General features: G+C 42.5%; 1 protein-coding gene across 3 annotated transcripts in view; it reads left to right on the top strand.

Annotated features, from left to right (window-relative positions):
- LOC106576889 (arginyl-tRNA--protein transferase 1) overlaps positions 1–18,641 on the top strand; it is a 227,911-nt gene that overhangs the window by 54,279 nt on the left and 154,991 nt on the right. Inside the window, exons 6-8 of one of the 3 annotated variants that reach the window (XM_045700642.1) lie at positions 9,276–9,490; positions 12,795–12,923; positions 14,927–15,055. In XM_045700642.1, the coding sequence (XP_045556598.1) occupies positions 9,276–9,490; positions 12,795–12,923; positions 14,927–15,055 (473 nt within the window). The remainder of the gene's footprint in view (positions 1–9,275; positions 9,491–12,794; positions 12,924–14,926; positions 15,056–18,641) is intronic. The other 2 variants (XM_014154421.2, XM_014154420.2) reach the window with 2 other exon arrangements.

Genomic DNA, 18,641 nt, shown 5'->3' with positions numbered 1-18,641 from the left:
ATTGCAAAATGTGCTTTCACCGAAAAGCTATTTTAAAATCGGACACCTCGATTGCATAAAGGAGTTCTGCATCTATAATTCTTAAAATAATTTATGTTTTTTGTGAACGTTTATCGTGAGTAATTTAGTAAATTCACCGGAAGTGTTTGGTGGGGATGCTAGTTCTGAACGTCACATGCTAATGTAAAAAGCTGGTTTTTGATATAAATATGAACTTGATTGAACAAAACATGCATGTATTGTATAACATAATGTCCTAGGAGTGTCATCTGATTATCATCAAAGGTTAGTACTGCATTTAGCTGTGGTTTTGTTTTTTGTGACATTATATGCTAGCTTGAAAAATGGGTGTCTGATTATTTCTGGCTGGGTACTCTGCTGACATAATCTAATGTTTTGCTTTCGTTGTAAAGCCTTTTTGAAATCGGACAGTGTGGTTAGATAAAGGAGAGTCTTGTCTTTAAAATGGTGTAAAATAGTCATATGTTTGAAAAATGAACGTTTTCGGATTTTCGAGGACTTTGTATTTCGCGCCACGCCCATCATTGGATATTGGAGCAGGTGTTCCGCTAGCGGAACGTCTAGATGTAAGAGGTTAATATTGCCTGCTAACATGAAATTGTGTCACATCTCTTGTGTTCCGTGCAAGCAGTGAGGGTATATACAGCAGTTTGGGCTGCCTGGCTCATTGGGAACTGTGTGAAGTCCATTTATTCCTAACAAAGGCTGTAATTATTTTGCCAGAATTGTACATAATTCTGACATAACATTGAAGGTTGTGCAATGTAACAGGAATATTTAGACTTAAGGATGCCACCCTTTAGATAAAATACGGAACGGTTCCGTATTTCACTGAAATAATAAACATTTTGTTTTCGAAATGATAGTTTCCGGATTCGACCATACTAATGACCAAAGGCTCGTATTTCTGTGTGTTATGTTATAATTAAGTCTATGATTTGATATTTGATAGAGCAGTCTGACTGAGCGATGGTAGGCAGCAGCAGGCTCGCAAGCATTCATTCAAACAGAACCTTAGTGCATTTACCAGCAGCTCTTCGCAATTCTTCAAGCATTGCGCTGTTTATGACTTCAAGCCTATCAACCCCCGAGATTAGGCTGGTGTAACCGATGTGAAATGGCTAGCAAGTTAGCGGGTGCGCGCTAATAGCGTTTCAAACGTCACTCGCTCTGAGACTTGGTAGTGGTTGTTCCCCTTGCTCTACATGGGTAACGCTGCTTTGAGGGTGGCTGTTGTCGATATGTTCCTGGTTCGAGCCCAGATTGGAGCGAGGAGAGGGACGGAAGCTATACTGTTACACTGGCAATACTAAAGTGCCAATAAGAACATCCAAAAGTCAAAGGTATATGAAATACAAATCGTATAGAGAGAGATGATCCTATAATTCCTATAATAACTACAACCTAAAACTTCTTAAAGAGATAAATTGGTCCGGTATGCTCTGGTTTGAAACGCATTGTACGAACTGGAGAGAGCTTTCCGAGCTAAAGGTTAGCTGATGACCGCTAGCAGTGGTTAGCTGACTGATAGCTGGTAGCTAGTTAGCTAGCTTGCTTCAGTTGAGGTATTCCAGTTCGGAAGTAAATCGAGATACTTTAGGAAAAAAAAACAGATCCACACCACATTGGGTGAGGCAGGTTGCAGGAGAGTATTTTGAAGTTAAGGTTAAGGAAAAATATTAAAAAGAGTGCAAAGAAGATATATATATACATGGGACGGGACAAGACAAACACGCCTGACTGCTACGCCATCTTGGATATTTCTGTTCAATTCAAGAGGTGCAGCTCTATTTCCAATTTTCACTTTTTCCAAGAATATCCGTGCTGTCCATGCATTTGGCACATGACACCTCCCGCGGCAGCATTGCTCTGGCTACTAAGCAAAAACTAACATATTACAATATACTATTTATTTATGCAATTCATGCACTGGTGCTTTTGTTTAAGAATGCAGCAAATAATTTCACCTGTGCTCCTGGCTGATTATATAATCTTTTTAATCTTTCTACTTTGTCAAAAGCTGTAACTGGACTTTATTCTTTACTATAACTCTATTACGAATCGATTCTACAAATAAAGGTGATCAAATGAATTACACTGTTTTTATTGTAAGGGTAACAAAAATAGGCCTACATTTTATTCCTAGGAATTTGTAGGATTATACAAAACATATCCTTTACTCTGTGTAAACAAATAGCTATACTTTAAAAAAATATAATTCCACAGTTATTCATGCAATCCTTAAATTGTTTATGCACTATTTATCAAGCGATGGTGCTTATGTTTGCGGCACCTTGCATGTTGAGATGCTTAAGATGATTCTTCAAAAATAAAGTTATTGGATTTCTTGGAAATGTTCTTAATTCCAGCATGGCTCAACCCTTGTCTTAAACTCATGGAAGTGAGGAAAATAAGCTCATGAAAGCAATTGAACATGTTTAGTTGACTAAGAAAATTCATCTAAAAGTTTCAGTATTGACTGATTGTTTTCAATTCAAGTATATTTGTTAGATCAGTAAGAAATATGCTAACATGATTGCTCTTACTAGCTAGCTCATTGCTTGGCAACAATCATGATCTTAAAAATATAATTAAGTTAATAATAAAATCCTACATTAAGAAGAAATGTTTTAGGAATTGCACTTACAAATTATCTTAAACTTATTTTGTTTTTATATTTTAAGCTTTTTTTGTGAATCTGGGCCCAGGTCATGATCAATTTTATATATATATATATATATATATATATATATATATATATATATAAAAAAGTGTAGAGCCCTGCTATATCAAATGTATTTATATAGCCCTTCTTACATCAGCTGATATCTCAAAGGGCTGTACAGAAACCCACCCTAAAACCCCAAAACAGTAAGCAATGCAGGTGTAGAAGCACGGTGGCTAGGAAAAACTCCCTAGAAAGGCCAAAACCTAGGAAGAAACCTAGAGGAACCAGGCTATGAGGGGTGGCCAGTCCTCTTCTGGCTGTGCCGGGTGGAGATTATAACAGCACATGGCCTAGATGTTCATAAATGACCAGCATGGTCAAATAGTAATAATCATCATAGTAGTTGTCGAGGGTGCAACAAGTCAGTAACACAAGAGTAAGTGTCAGTTGGCTTTTCATAGCCGATCTTTGAGAGTATCTCTACCGTTCCTGCTGTCTCTAGAGAGTTGAAAACAGCAGGTCTGGGACAGGTAGCACGTCCGGGGAATAGGTCAGGCTTCCAGCAGGTCTGGGACAGGTAGCACGGCCAGGTGAACTGGGGACAGCAGAGAGTCAGAGAGTCAGAGAGTGAGAGTGAGAGTGAGAACCCCACCCACTTTGCCAAACCACAACCTCCACACCGCTGGAGGGATATCTTCAACCACCAACATACCATCCCGGGACAAGGCCGAGTATAGCCCACAAAGATCTCCGGCACAGCCCAAGGGGGGCGCCAACCCAGACAGGAAGACCACGTCAGTGACTCAACCCACTCAAGTGATGCACCCCTTTGGGGCTTCACCATGTTTCATTGAAATGTACAGCTGTGTGTTATCCGCATAGCAGTGAAATGTAACATTATGTTTTCGAATGACATCCCCAAGAGGTAAAATATATAGTGAAAACAATAGTGGTCCTTAAACGGAACCTTGAGGAACACTGAAATTTACAGTTGATTTGTCAGAGGACAAACCATTCAGAGACAAACTGATATCTTTCCTACAGATAAGATCTAAACCAGGCCAGAACTTGTCCATGTAGACCAATTTGGGTTTCCAATCTCTCCAAAAGAATGTGGTGATCGATGGTATCAAAAGCAGCACTAAGATCTAGGAGCACGAGGACAGACGCAGAGCCTCCTTCTGACGTCATTAAAAGGTAATTTACCACCTTCACAAGTGCAGTCTCAGTGCTATGATGGTGTCTAAAACCAGGCTGAAGCGTTTCATATACATTGTCTTCAGGAAGGCAGTGAGTTGCTGCGCAACAGCTTTTTCTAAAATTTTTGAGAGGAGTGGAAGATTGGATATAGGCCGATTTTTAGTTTTTTATAATTTCTTGGTCAAGATTTGGCTTTTTCAAGAGGCTTTATTACTGCCACTTTTAGTGAGTTTGGTACACATCTGGTGGATAGAGAGCCGTTTATTATGTTCAACATAGGAGGGCCAAGCACAGAAAGCAGCTCTTTCAGTAGTTTAGTTGGGATAGGGTCCAATATGCAGCTTGACGGTTTAGAGGTCGTAATTATTTTCATCATTGTGTCAAGAGATATAGTACTAAAACACTTTAGTGTCTCCCTTGATCCTAGGTCCTGGCAGGGTTGTGCAGACTCAGGACAACGGAGCTTTGGAGGAATACGCAGATTTAAAGAGTAGTCCGTAATTTGCTTTCTAATGATCATGATCTTTTCCTCAGAAGTTCATGAATTCATTACTGCTGAAGTGAGAGCCATCCTCTATTGGGGAATACTGCTTTTTAGTTAGCTTTGCGACAGTATCAAAAAGAAATTCCGGATTGTTCTTATTTTCCTCAATTAGGTTGGAAAAATAGGATGATCGACCAGCAGTGAGGGCTCTTCGATACTGCACGGTACTGTCTTTCCAAGCTAGTCGGAAGACTTCCAGTTTGGTGTGGCGCCATTTCCGTTCCAATTTTCTGGAAGCTTGCTTCAGAGCTCGTGTATTTTCTGTATACCAGGGAGCTAGTTTCTTATGAGAAATGTTTTTAGTTTTTAGGGGTGCAACTGCATCTAGGGTATTGCACAAGGTTAAATTGAGTTCCTCGGTTAGGTGGTTAACTGATTTTTGTCCTCTGACGTCCTTGGGTAGGCAGAGGGAGCTGGAAGGGCATCAAGGAATCTTTGGGTTGTCTGAGAATTTATAGCACGACTTTTAATGCTATTGCGAACGTAATAAAATGGTGGTCCGATAGTCCAGGATTATGAGGAAAAATATTAAGATCCACAACGTTTATTCCATGGGACAAAACTAGGTCCAGAGTATGACTCTGGCAGTGAGTAGGTCCGGAGACATGTTGGACAAAACCCACTGAGTCGATGATGGCTCCGAAAGCCTTTTGGAGTGGGTCTATGGACTTTTCCATGTGAATATTAAAGTCACCAAAAATTTGAATATTATCTGCGATGACTACAAGGTCCGATAGGAATTCAGGGAACTCAGTTAGGAACGCTGCATATGGCCCAGGAGGCCTGTTAACAGTAGCTATAAAAAGTGATTGAGTAGGCTGCATAGATGTCATGACTAGAAGCTCAAAAGATGAAAACGTTTTTTGGTAAATTAAAATTTGCTATCGTAAATGTTAGCAACACCTCCGCCTTTGCGGGATGCGCGGAGGATATGGTCACTAGTGTAACCAGGGGGTGAGGCCTCATTTAACACAGTAAATTCATCAGGCTTAATCCATGTTTCAGTCAGGCCAATCACATCAAGATTATGATCAGTGATTAGTTCATTGACTATAACTGCCTTTGAAGTGAGGGATCTAACATTAAGGAGTTCTATTTTGAGATGTGAGGTATCACAATCTCTTTCAATAATGGCAGGGATGGAGGAGGTCTTTATACTAGTGAGATTGCTAAGGTGAACACCGCCATCTTTAATTTTGCCCAACCGAGGTCGAGGCACAGACACAGTTTCAATGGGGATAGCTGAGCTGACTACACTGACTGTGCTAGTGGCAGACTCCACTAAGCTGGCAGGCTGGCTAACAGCCTGCTGCCTGGCCTGCACCCTATTTCATTGTGGAGCTAGAGGAGTTAGAACCCTGTCTATGTTCGTAGATAAGATGAGAGCACCCCTCCAGCTAGGATGGAGACCTCAACAGGCCAGGCTTGGTCCTGTTTGTGGGTGAGTCCCAGAAAGAGGGCCAATTATCTACAAATTCTATCTTTTGGGAGGGGCAGAAAACAGTTTTCAACCAGCGATTGAGTTGTGAGACTCTGCTGTAGAGCTCATCACTCCCCCTAACTGGGAGGGGGCCAGAGACAATTAATCGATGCCGACACATCTTTCTAGCTGATTTACACGCTGAAGCTATGTTGCGCTTGGTGACCTCTGACTGTTTCATCCTAACATCGTTGGTGCCGACGTGGATAACAATATCTCTATACTCTCTACACTCGCCAGTTTTAGCTTTAGCCAGCACCGTCTTTAGATTAGCCTTAACGTCGGTAGCCCTGCCCCCTGGTAAACAGAGTATGATCGGTTGATGATTTGTTTTTAGTCTAATACTGTGGGTAATGGAGTCGCCAATGACTAGGGTTTTCAATTTGTCAGGGCTAATGGTGGGAGGCTTCGGCGTCTCAGACCCCATAACGGGAGGCGCAGAGACCAGAGAAGTCTCGGCCTCCGACTCGCTTAATGGGGAGAACCGATTGAAAGTTTCTGTCGGCTGAATAAGCGACACCGGTTGAGCATTCCTACAGCGTTTCCCTCCAGAAGCCATGAGAAAGTTGTCCAGCTACGGGGACCGTGCGAGGGGGTTTATACTAACGTTACTATCTGTACTTACTGGTGGCACAGACGCTGTTTCATCCTTTCCTACACTGAAATTGCCCTTGCCTAACGATTGCGTCTGAAGCTGGGCTTGCAGCACAGCTACCCTCGCCGTATGGCGATCGTTCTCCTGTATATTATAAGTACAACGACTGCAATTAGAAGGCATCATGTTAATGTTACTTAGCTTCGGCTGTTTGAAGTCCCGACGAACCATGTCCAAATAAAACCTCCGGGGTGAAAAAGTTGAATGAAAAAAGTTGAGTTTGAGTAAGGGAAAAACTACAAATATACGGTAATGAAAAAGTAAAAACCGTGAAGTAGTCAGGTAGCAAAGTAAGATTGGCAACAAAATGCACAGCAGCACGTAAACAAGTCTGCAAGTTGTGACCGGAAACAGGAAGCCAAACAATCAAAGGAAGCATGTCATGTGCTATGTGTTTGGATCAGTCACAGTGTTTAGTCTGAACAGAGGCCAGAACCCAATATGTGACCGCTCCATCTTGCCCTGACTGTGTTTAGTTTATACTTATTTGGAGGGAAACCATTTGACCGCGCTGTCACTCCTGCTCTCTATCTCCTGCTCGGAAACGTTCTCTCTTTAGTCAAATGATATGGAGAGAATGTGAGGATATACAAGGGAAGGAGGTAATGCTCTCTCCCTCAGTCCTCTGACTGAGACACATATCCTTTTCTGTTTCTCTGTGGGAGAATGTGAATTGGATCGGCTACACCATGGTGCTCCCCTACAGAGTTATGTTGTAGCTACTGTAGACTTTCATTGCAGAAGTGTTTTAATCAATTATTTGGTGGTGTTAATATATTGATCATAGTTTTATCTAAAGTATAACTTTTGTAAATGTTTTACAATTTATGAAATTCACAGTGGATGGTCCTTCCATTCCTCCTCTGAGGAGCCTCCACTGCCTCGCGTCCTCTCGCCACTATCCCCGCCTCCTTCTCAAAACCCATTAGAGAAGGTCAGAGGGGACAGACCTCTAGCTATCTCATCCAATGGGATTTGAGGAGAGAGAGGATACGAGGAGTATGCAATTGAGATCTTCCCTCCCTCTTTTTCTTGCTTGCTCGCTTTCTCACGCTCTCTCTCCTTCATCTCACTTTGTCTATCTATCTCGTAACTTGGTGTCTATTGTCTAGAGTCTAGACACAGAATCACTCAACCTGCCCCATAGCATTAGCACCCAGACAACTGCAAAATCAACTGTGACCGAGGGATTTATCTATGGTCCCTGATTCAGAGTTCAGATAGGCTCACATAACTCTTACCTCAATGAATGATTTACAGAAGTGTGCAGCCCTCAAGTCAAAATACCGCCCATATAGATACTGACAGGAGTGTACAGTTCATCGTATGTAGAGACATTAGTATGTGTAGGTCTATGCTGAAGGCTGAGGATCGTTCCACCCAGTTTTGATACAGGGCCATATTAGTTAGAGCACACTGTAGTAAAATGCTTTGCAACAGAAAATGATAACTAGTTTTCTGATTGGACACGTTTTAGGTAGTCCTTGTTTCAGTTGTTTTTCTTCCCTTTGATGACTAGTGAATATGACCCTGGTTCTGGTTCCTGACACTACTACTTACCCTGTCCTCCTGCGGGTCTCCAATATGACGTTCGCCAATCAAGAGGGTGCTTTTGGTGGCGGCTTGCGGAAGGCCAGGTGGGGAGGGGGAGGGATGGAGTTACTGGAGCTGCATTGTGCAATATATGCATGCGTCAAGTCAACAGAGTAGTCCGTCTTTGTCTCGGTCCTCTGTCATGTAGATGCAACAGACTCCTCTGTTCTCCTATCCTGTTTAAGCTGTATCAGCCTGGTTTGTATGTTTGTCTCTAAGACACTTCTGTTGTGATTTGTAGTGTGCTCCCTCTGATGTCAACAACAGACACACACCTCTGCCTAAGATCCAGTACTCTGTGTGGAGCAGCTACTGACGTGCTGGAAAGCTGAATGCTGTTTCCCATCCGAACCTGCAGCTCTGTCCAAACCATCCAGCACATACACACAGTCATATACGGTCATGATCTTCGTCATTTGTTTGGAAACTTCCCAGAGGCAGAGGACCTTCCATCTCCTAAGTTGATACGCCTTCATTTGAAACCAAAGGTGTCCCACAAAAAGCCAAGAAATCACTTGCAGTCAACAAACACAACCCATGCTGTGTTATAGGTTCTTGTGCGGTGATGTCATGTAAAGAGTATTGAGGAAGGGGGAAAAAATTGAAAACGGCATCCATGTAGATCAGTTTTTTTTTGTGTGTGGGTGCATGCGTGTGGAGGCTACGCTAAAGCAAACAAGGCAATCCGACTTCCCCTGAGGGGAGCAAAGCCATTGGAAACATGGCCTCACACCTACAAAATATCCCCAAATGTGGGACTCATCATCAATGGCAACATCGTTTAAAAGTAACCACCTCTTTCTCACTCCCACACTACCGTGTTAATAAACCTCATGCACCCCCCCCCCCAAGCTCTTTTTCGCAATTCTTTTACATTGAACAGTTTTGGAAATGCTATACCCCAAGGTTGTTTTTGGAGTGAAAAAGGGTTATGATGTGGTGTCTTAACATCCTGAAGTTCTCGCACCCTTGGAAAGGAAACTTGTGCTCCCATCCATACCGTTCTAATATCTAACAATAGTATTTATTCTCTCCTTCCCACCCTCTCGTTCTCTTCCTGTTTTTCTCCCTCTCTCCATCCCCCTCTTCTCCATCTCTCTCTCCTCCCCTTCAGGGGTAGGAGCGGACCCCGGTAGGCCGTTGTGTAGGAAAGCCAAGGAACTGAGGAAGGCACGCCGGCTGCAGAAGGAGCAGAAGAGACAGGTTGGGGGTGGAGTCCCGACCTCTGTGACCTCTAACCCCGCCACCCCCATCCAGCTCAACCAACCCAAAGCCCTGGAGGAGTTCATCAACGAATCTCTGCCCGATAGTCCTCTGCACCGCCTCGAGGTAAGCGAGAGAGGGGTTCAGGTCTACAACTACTTCCTAGCCCCTACTCATTCAGTGTCTACAGATCTGAAGGAACTGGATGCGTGTAAATAATACAGTGATGGCGCCACCTAGCCTTCCAGTGGCTTTAGGTGAGTTTCCTCTATATTGCTTTACGTCTATCCACTTCCAAAGGATCTACCTTCAGACCTGGCCAGAGAGAGGCCTCTATCTGCTGGCACAGTGACTTCACCATGCGTGCCTGTGGGGAGAATGGTACGGCCAGAGCTCAAGTGGAAAATCCAGCACTTCACGACACAAACTCAACCAAATGGTAGCCTGACCACACACACTGGGTCAGGTTACCCCAAGTAATCACATTCAAACGACTGTGCAGAGCTCTGCATTGTTTATAAGAGATGTAAATGTACTTTTGGCTCTGGTATGTACTGCAGGCAGGGCTACATCCCAAATGACACCCTATTCCCCATAACCTATAGTGTATTACTTTTGACCAAAGCTCTATGGGCCCTGGTCAAAAGTAGTGCACTATGAAGGGAATATAGTGCCATCTGGAGCACAAGCCCAGAGGGATAAAAATGTCCCTTTCCAGTGTAAGGCGAAGTTTTGGTCCATCCTCTTGACTTTTGCTGAGGTTGGTAGTCTAGAGTGATGTCAGCTTTTGATTAAGCCAGACCTTGAGACAAGCTATTCATTCACTGACTGGCACTGAGCTCCCATCAGACTCCTCTCCCAATCAGCTCATCTTAGCTGATTAGATTACTTCCATTGGCTGTGATGTTTACTCATTCAATTTCCTTAAGTGGATGTACACACAAGGTCAAGCCACCCAATTGAAGGTTAATTTGTTGTTTGGCAAGTTAAGATGATTGAAAGGCGCATGTGTTTGAAACACGAGTTTGTAGGCCTAAAGCATGCCGATGGGCTGCAATCAATGCTAGGAATTGGGATGTTTAGGATTCTGATGATATGGCGATAATTGAATCTGTTTTTTGCCATTCACACCACTCTTTATGACTTTGGGAGTATTAGAGACTTCAGCAGGAGCCTGTTCAGGATGATCAAATATACCAGAACATTCAGAATTAGATAGAAGTGAATTGAGTCGAGCAGATCTGACTGCCTGTCATGTAGAATAGGGATCGTGCAAGTCTGCTCTATTTATTCTATTTATATCGACAACTTTCTATCAGAACGTTTCATATCACCAAATACACCCCCGTTCAGATTTGTTGAGTAAGCTGTGGAGCTACAGGGGGAAAACTGAAGGTCTTGGACCGCAAGGATATTTTGGGTGTTTACACGAATGCAATTAACACTCCAGCTCCACTTCATCACCAGCACAACTGTTAAACATGTCAGACCGCCTGAGTGATGGAGACAGACAATCATTAGGAAAGGTCCGGGAGGAGGAGAGAACCATGTACATATGCCCCCAATGAAAGAGACATTGACAGGAGAGGTGATCGAGGGTAAGGGGCCCCTGACTATATTTAAGGCCCCTTCCCTTGTATTGATAGAGACATTGAGACTGTGGGAATCGTAAAGCCTTTTCCTTTAACCACAACCCTTTTCTCATCCACAACCCTTAGTGTTTTACAGTAAAACTAGTGGCTTTTAGTGAAAGACATAGATGAGATGTATGGAGGGTAAGGTTGGGACACATACTTGTGCCCTTGCCACCACCAGGGGTCAGTGTTGCCACATGATTGACACCCCCCTTCCCCAAAGGGAAGCGTATAACACCAACCTGTGTCTCTCTCTGTCTCGCTCAGTATGCCTTCCTATTATTTATTATCTTTTAGTTAAAACCCACTCCCCTCTCACACGTTCACTTGCTCTTGTTTGGCCATTGGCCTTCTCTGTTTATCAGACACATTCTTTAGTCGGCGAGTATCTCTTCTGCGCGTTTTTATCAAAGAGAACTGGATTTGGGCTCACACAGAGTTCCACATGTGGAACAGCGCATCGTCTTACAGGGGCTTTTGAAGGCCAATATCTCTCCATTTTAATTAAGTGGCATTACAGAAACATTATTGGAATGGTTTGGTGTTAGTCTGTCGGTGCCATCTCATTCGATTGTTATGAGAGCGTTGCGTTTTCACCAAACTATCCATTGTGGTGTTGGCTCAATAAAACTATTTCGGCGTATCAAAAGATATCTGGAGTTTTAAAAGTAAATTAAAGAGGCCTTACTTACTATTATCTTTTACGTAAAAGGCCCAACATCTTTGTTTGAATATACAATGCGTGTACCAAGCAGTCATATGAGAGCCCTGTGCATGTCCAACTCAAACAAACCTTGGGTTAAATTCCCTCGCAGGCTACTATTCAAATGGCAGGGGCATGTTGGCCAACAAAAGCTTAAAAACAAAGATGTTTAATTAAAATTAAGCTGGGGGGATTATGAAAGTTGAATTCTCACATTCTCAACACTAGTGGTTATGCTTTATCCAAAGCTCGAAGGCCTGTCTACCTGACTTTTGGGCCTGTTTAAAACTGGTTCTAATTCTCCCCTACTGTAGCTTGACATGACATGGTGAAGCACTGGAAATGGGGTTTATAACACACATGTCATGTTTGAGTGATCTCTTTGGTTTTTCAGGAGATCAACCCAGGTAAGGTCTTTAAATTATGTTTCTGTTAACATGATGACAAACACTTGTGATATTTACCTTATTTGTTATCTTTTGTCATGCTCTGACCTGTCACTCTGCTTGTCTCCATGGAGATGGACACAAACACTCCCTCCTCCTTTATCAACCTCACTGCTTGGGTGTAGCACCAACACCTTTGGTTGCGGTAATAGAAAACTGCATTGTAAATAACTCCCACCCAATATAACTTCTGAACGCTGTTTATTGTGTTAATCATTCAGTCAAATACAAGATGTATAATAAAGGCTCACCTTGGTGTATCCTGTCCCCACACACGTGGAATATAGAATGATTACTTAATACAAAACATTTTTCACAAGGGCCTACCTTAGAGGAAAACGGCTTAGATGGTTAAAGCCTGATGTGGCATGCTTGAAAATGAGAAATGTAACACTCAGAAAGATTTGCCTTAGTTTGCTAGTACCCATAAGTGACGGACAGAGTTAATAGAGGAAGAGACATTCAGTTTACCCACCATTCTGTTTCTTTCATACTTTTTTAAATACATTTTTCCTCCCCCTGCTTTAATATGTGAATGTGACGTACCCTCTGTGTGGATTTGTCTCCACTTATCGTTCTGTGTCCTATTTAAATGCCTGTCTTTTTATTTTTGTCTTAACCCTTCTCTGCCCGTCCCTCTTTTGAAGGTGAGGCTAGTGCGCTCCAACCCCCCCAGTTCACAGTTCAAAGCCTCTTTCGACGCCTCCTACCAGGTGTACAAACTCTACCAGATGGCCATTCACCACGACCCTCCAGACAAGCCCACCGAGAGCCAGGTCAGGGGTCAGCAGGTCAACCTGCTCAAGGGGCACAGGGGGAAGGGAGGGTGGGAGGGCGAGGGTGCTTTTGATATCAAAACACAGTGAACAGTGTTGAGAGTAAATTCAAATGTCTTTATTATAAATCCAGATGTGGAAATTTGTCTTTGGCTTCATAACATGATTTATATAAAAACAAACAACATTAAAACATCTCGTCAACATTGGGTGAACATCTTGAACCGACAGATGTAATTGTTATCTGGAGTTTGCCAAATGGTATAATCAGTCTCTCTCCAATATGAGCGAAGTATCTCTGACCAATGTTTGTGTGCAATCTGTCATCAGGCAACTAAGATGATACAGATGAAAGTGAATGGGGTGCTAAGTGAAAGGGAATGGAGACATTTGATAGAGTAGTGGAGGGGAAATGGCGAGAACTTGGAATTACGTGACATGGAAGAGCAAGTTACCATAATCACACTCTGGCTATGGAAGTGGTTAGGATGGAGAGAAGAAAAAATGTAAAGTGTGACTCTGTGGGTCAGTGGAGGCAGCTGAGGGGAGGACGGCTCATAATAATGGCGGGAAAGGAGCTAGTGGAATGGCATCAAACACATGGAACCCATTTATTTGGTATCATTCCACTAATAATGCTCCAGCCATTACCATGAGTCTATCCTCCCCAATTAAGGCTTCACCAACCTCCTGTAGTATGGGTATGAATGAAATGGAGAAAGTGAATGAAGGACTCAGGATTAGGGGAGTGTGTGTGTCTGTGTGCGCACTCTCTTACATGTTTGTGGATGTCTGAATGTGTGTGCATGTGATTTCTTGTTCGCTCGCAGGGGGAAATGTTCCCATACACGGAGGAGGGTGAAGGCAATGTTTCTACAGGTGCCTCAGCCTAATTGGGTCTTTAGTTTCTGGTTGTGTCCTAAATAGCACCCTATTCTGTACCTAGTGCACTACTTTTGACCAGATCCAAGTAGTGCACTATGTAGGGAATAGGGTGCCATTTGGGATGCTGCCTCTAGCTGTTTGAATACGGTGGCAGTCAGGTATTCATTCCCACCCTCTTCCTCTTTCCTTCGTCAGTCTTCCAATCCCTCTGTGCCCATCACTCCTGCTAGTTTGTTTTTATTTCATTCCCAACCAGTCACAGTTGTTGAACTGAAGCATCCACTTAAAATTCAGTGTTAGCATTAGTTTGTCGTTTTTGCCCATGCTGGCACTTGACACACTTGGAGGATTGTCTCCGCTCTGCGGTTCTCACCAGACATTCTGTCTCGAAGGCTGGAGCTATACTATACCTCAGCCTGATTTTATCTGTGTAAATCTCACACCACTTGGGACATTGCTATTATCTCATATCTGGATGTATACAAGAGTAAAAGCGAGTGTGTAGATCCCTATCTGAATGTGAGTGTGTGTGGAATGTGGATGCCTGTTCCTTGAATCTCATATCTTAGAACTCCATTCAACCTCTAGTCCCCCTGTCTTTCACTTTGAGGGTTCGTCATCAACCGAGACGCGGGGGTGGTACACTAGCCTCATCTTCAGGGTCCCTGGATCCCTCATCTCCAGGCAGTAACCACCACTGGACTCACTCTCCCAGAATTCTTAGTTTTGGTTTGTTGTAAATTCTATGGTTGGAATCTTGATTGTCCTGACTTGTCTCAATTCAAAACCGAGCAGCTAAAAAAAAAAAAAGAATCAATAGAACTTTGAACTGGGAGTCTGAATTGATTCAGTAGAACCTTTTTATAGTGCTAAACTGCTTATGCGGCATTGTCTAAAACCTCTCCACTTATTGTTTGGTTCCCCTATTGTCTGTCCATCCCCCCTGCAAACCACTACCACATCTTCCTCCTCTTCATTCTCCTTCCAACACCCCAACTCCATACTGTATGTCCTCATTCTTCTTCGCCGTTTCTTTCCCCCTTCGCTGTCCCCACTCTCGACAACCAATGTTGACTTTATCCATCCCTCCACTTCTTCTTTCACCATCCTCTCCGAAGGTGAGGCTAGTGCCCGTCAATGATGATGATCCTCAGTTCATGGCGACCTATGAGCAGTCGGCAGCGCTGTACGCACGCTACCAGATGGCCGTTCACGGCGACACCCCTTCCGAGTGTAACGAGAGTGAGGTACGGTAACGTTTCTGACATCGCACCTACTGTAATGCACAGGGCACAGTGACTGCCACAATGCTACCATGCGCTGTGCTGTACACGCCACCCTGCCACATTTTGCTCCTCTATCACAAACACCAGTACCATCCATAGAAGGGTTGAAATTATTTTTTGTTACCAATTAACTTGAAATAAATATGAGTATTCATTTAATGTCAGCAGAAAATATGCCTAGATATGAATATTCATGCATTTATATTAGAGGTCGACCGATTAATCAGAATGGCCGATTAATTAGGGCCGATTTCAAATTTTCATAACAATCGGTAATCGGTATTTTTGGCCACCGATTTGCCGAATTTTTTATTTTTTATTTTATATATTTTGTTTACCAAGGTGAGTCAGATTAAGAACACATTCTTATTTTCAATGACGGCCTAGGAACGGGGTTTAACTGCCTTGTTCAGGGGGGATTCGTTTTTGCAACCTTCCGGTTACTAGTCCAACGCTCTAACCACCTGCCTTACATTGCACTCCACGAGGAGCCTGCATGGCAGGCTGACTACCTGTTACGCGAGGGCAGCAAGAGGCAAAGGTAAGTTGCTACCTAGCATTAGACTTATAAAAAACTATCAATCTTAACATAATCACTAGTTAACTACACATGGTTGATGATATTACTAGTTTATCTAACATGTCCTGCGTTGCATATAATCGATGCGGTGCCTGTTCATTTATCATTGAATCACAGCCTACTTCGACAAACGGGTGTTGATTAAACAAGCGCATTTGCGAAAAAAGCACTGTCGTTGCACCAATGTACCTAACCATAAACATCAATGCCTTTCTTTAAAATCAATACACAAGTATATATTTTTCAACCTGCATATTTAGTTAAAATTGCCTGCTAACATGAAATTGTGTCACATCTCTAGCGTTCATTGCACACAGAGTCAGGGTATATGCAACAGTTTGGGCTGCCTGGCTCGTTGCGAACTAATTTGCCAGAATTGTACGTAATTATGACATGCATTGCACAACCTTCAATGTTAACAGGAATATTTAGACTTAGATAAAATACGGAACGGTTCCGTATTTCACTGAAAAAATAAACGTTTTGTTTTCGAGCTGATAGTTTCTGGATTTGATATATTAATGACCTAAGGCTCATATTTCTGTGTGTTTATTATATTATAATTAAGTCTATGACTTGATCGAGCAGTCTGACTGAGCGATGGTAGGCAGCAGCAGGCTCGTTAGCATTCATTCAGACAGCACTTTTGTGCGTTTTGCCAGCAGCTCTTCGCTGTGCTTCAAGCTGTTTATGACTTCAAGCCGGGTGGGTATAATTTGTGGAACGTTCCAACAGGAATCTATTCCAAAAACTTCGTAAATAACAAGGTTGCCAAAAAACAATGCATACAAAGTTGTATAGCGGCAGAATAAGATACCGGGTAGGGAGTTTCGTTCATTGCATTTTTCACTCATCACGTTTATTCCGAAAAATGTCTGTCCTCACTCTGGTTGCCTATGGACAAACATTAAGAATAAGCTACGTGGTGAGTTGATGCCTATTCGGCAGCTAGTTAGCTAGGTTTGTATGCGTTGTTGGTTGGCAACCTTTTACTTTACGTTTTTTGGAACAGATTCCTGTTGGAACGTTCCACAAATTATACCCACCCCTTCAAGCCTATCAACTCCCAAGATGAGGCTGGTGTAACCGATGTGAAATGGCTAGCTAGTTAGCGGGGTGCACGCTAATAGCGTTTCAAACGTCACTCGCTCTGAGACTTGGGAGTGGTTGTTTCCCTTCCTCTACATGGGTAACGCTGCTTCGAGGGTGGCTGTTGTCGATGTGTTCCTGGTTTGAGCCCAGATAGGAACGGAAGCTATACTGTTACACTGGCAATACTAAAGTGCCTATAAGAACATCCAATAGTCAAAGGTATATGAAATACAAATCGTATAGAGAAATAGTCCTATAATTCCTATAATAACTACAACCTAAAACTTCTTACCTGGGAATATTGAAGACTCATGTTAAAAGGAACCACCAGCTTTCATATGTTCCCATGTTCTGAGCAAGGCACTTAAACGTTAGCTTTTTTACATGGCACATATTGCACTTTTACTTTCTTCTCCAACACTTTGTTTTGCATTATTTAAACCAAATTGAACATATTTCATTATTTATTTGAGGCTAAATTGATTTTATTGATGTATTATATTAAGTTAAAATAAGTGTTCAGTATTGTTGTAATTGTCATTATTACAAAACAAAAAAAAAAGCACAAATATAGGTATCGGCGTCGAAAAATCATAATCGGTCGACCTCTAATTTACATTCTATCTGTCGCGATCTGTCCTGTTGAGAATTTTCTGCCGGTTTTCTTTTCCATTTTTGAGTACAATGTCAATGTCCTTAACATCACATGATTGCTCTGACCAGCGTAGCATGTTCACACAGCAAATTTCCTGCATGCTTGTTTGCAGATAAACTAACACACCACAATGGGTATATGTATGGGGTTAACAGTTAGATTACCCTGCATGCCATTATGTAAGTTGATTCCATTGTGTTTGATGGTGATTTATGACTAGGTGAAGTCAATACATGTCATTGCCTGTGTGTTTCATGCTCTGTGTCTCAAGGCATCCTATTCCCTATATAGTGCACTACTTTTGAGCAGAGCCAAGAGCAATTACAGGGAATAGGGTGCCATCTGTGATTCAACCAGGGTCAGATAAGACACACACATGGAACCCCATCGTTATTAATGACTCTTAATTTTTTTATTTCACATTTATTTAACCAGGTAGGCCAGTTGAGAACAAGTTCTCATTTACAACTGCGACATGGCCAAGATAAAGCAAAGCAGTGCGACAAAAACAACAGCACAGTTACACATGGATAAACAAAAGTACAGTCAATAACACAATAGAAAAATCTATATACAGTGTGTGCAAATGGCGTAAGGAGGTAAGGGAATAAATAGGCCATAGTAGCGAAGTAATTACAATTTAGCAAATTAACACTGGAGTGATAGATTTGCAGATGATGATGTGCAAGTAAAAATACTGGTGTGCAAAAAAGTAAATAAAAACAATATGGGGATGAGGTAGGTAGTTTGATAGGCTATTTACAGATGGGCTATGTACAGCTGCAGTGATCGGTAAGCTGCTCAGATAGCTGATGATTAAAGTTAGTGAGGGAGATATGTCTCCAACTTCAGCAATTTTTGCAATTCGTTCCAGTCATTGGCAGCAGACAACTGGAAGGAAAGGCGGCCAAAGCAGGTGTTGGCTTTTGGGATGACCAGTGAGATATACCTGCTGGAGCGTGTGCTACAGCTGGGTGTTATGGTGACCAGTGAGCTGAGATAAGGCGGAGCTTTACCTAGAAAAGACTTATAGATGGTGGTTGCATCGTCAGGGCAATGTTATAGATTCAAGTTGAGTGACTGCAGTGCGATGCGGGAGTTAGTTTCACTCTAATAAACAGGAAGAGGCTGACCTGAATACTGGATACTCCTCTCAATCAACAACTATTAATCACAACACTAGACTCTAATGAGCCAGTGTGGATCATATGGGTCATTCC

Source organism: Salmo salar, chromosome ssa18 (assembly GCF_905237065.1).
Source record: "Salmo salar chromosome ssa18, Ssal_v3.1, whole genome shotgun sequence".
In the NCBI taxonomy this organism is placed as follows: Eukaryota; Metazoa; Chordata; class Actinopteri; order Salmoniformes; family Salmonidae; genus Salmo; species Salmo salar.
This window is presented reverse-complemented; position numbering and strand designations above follow the sequence as displayed.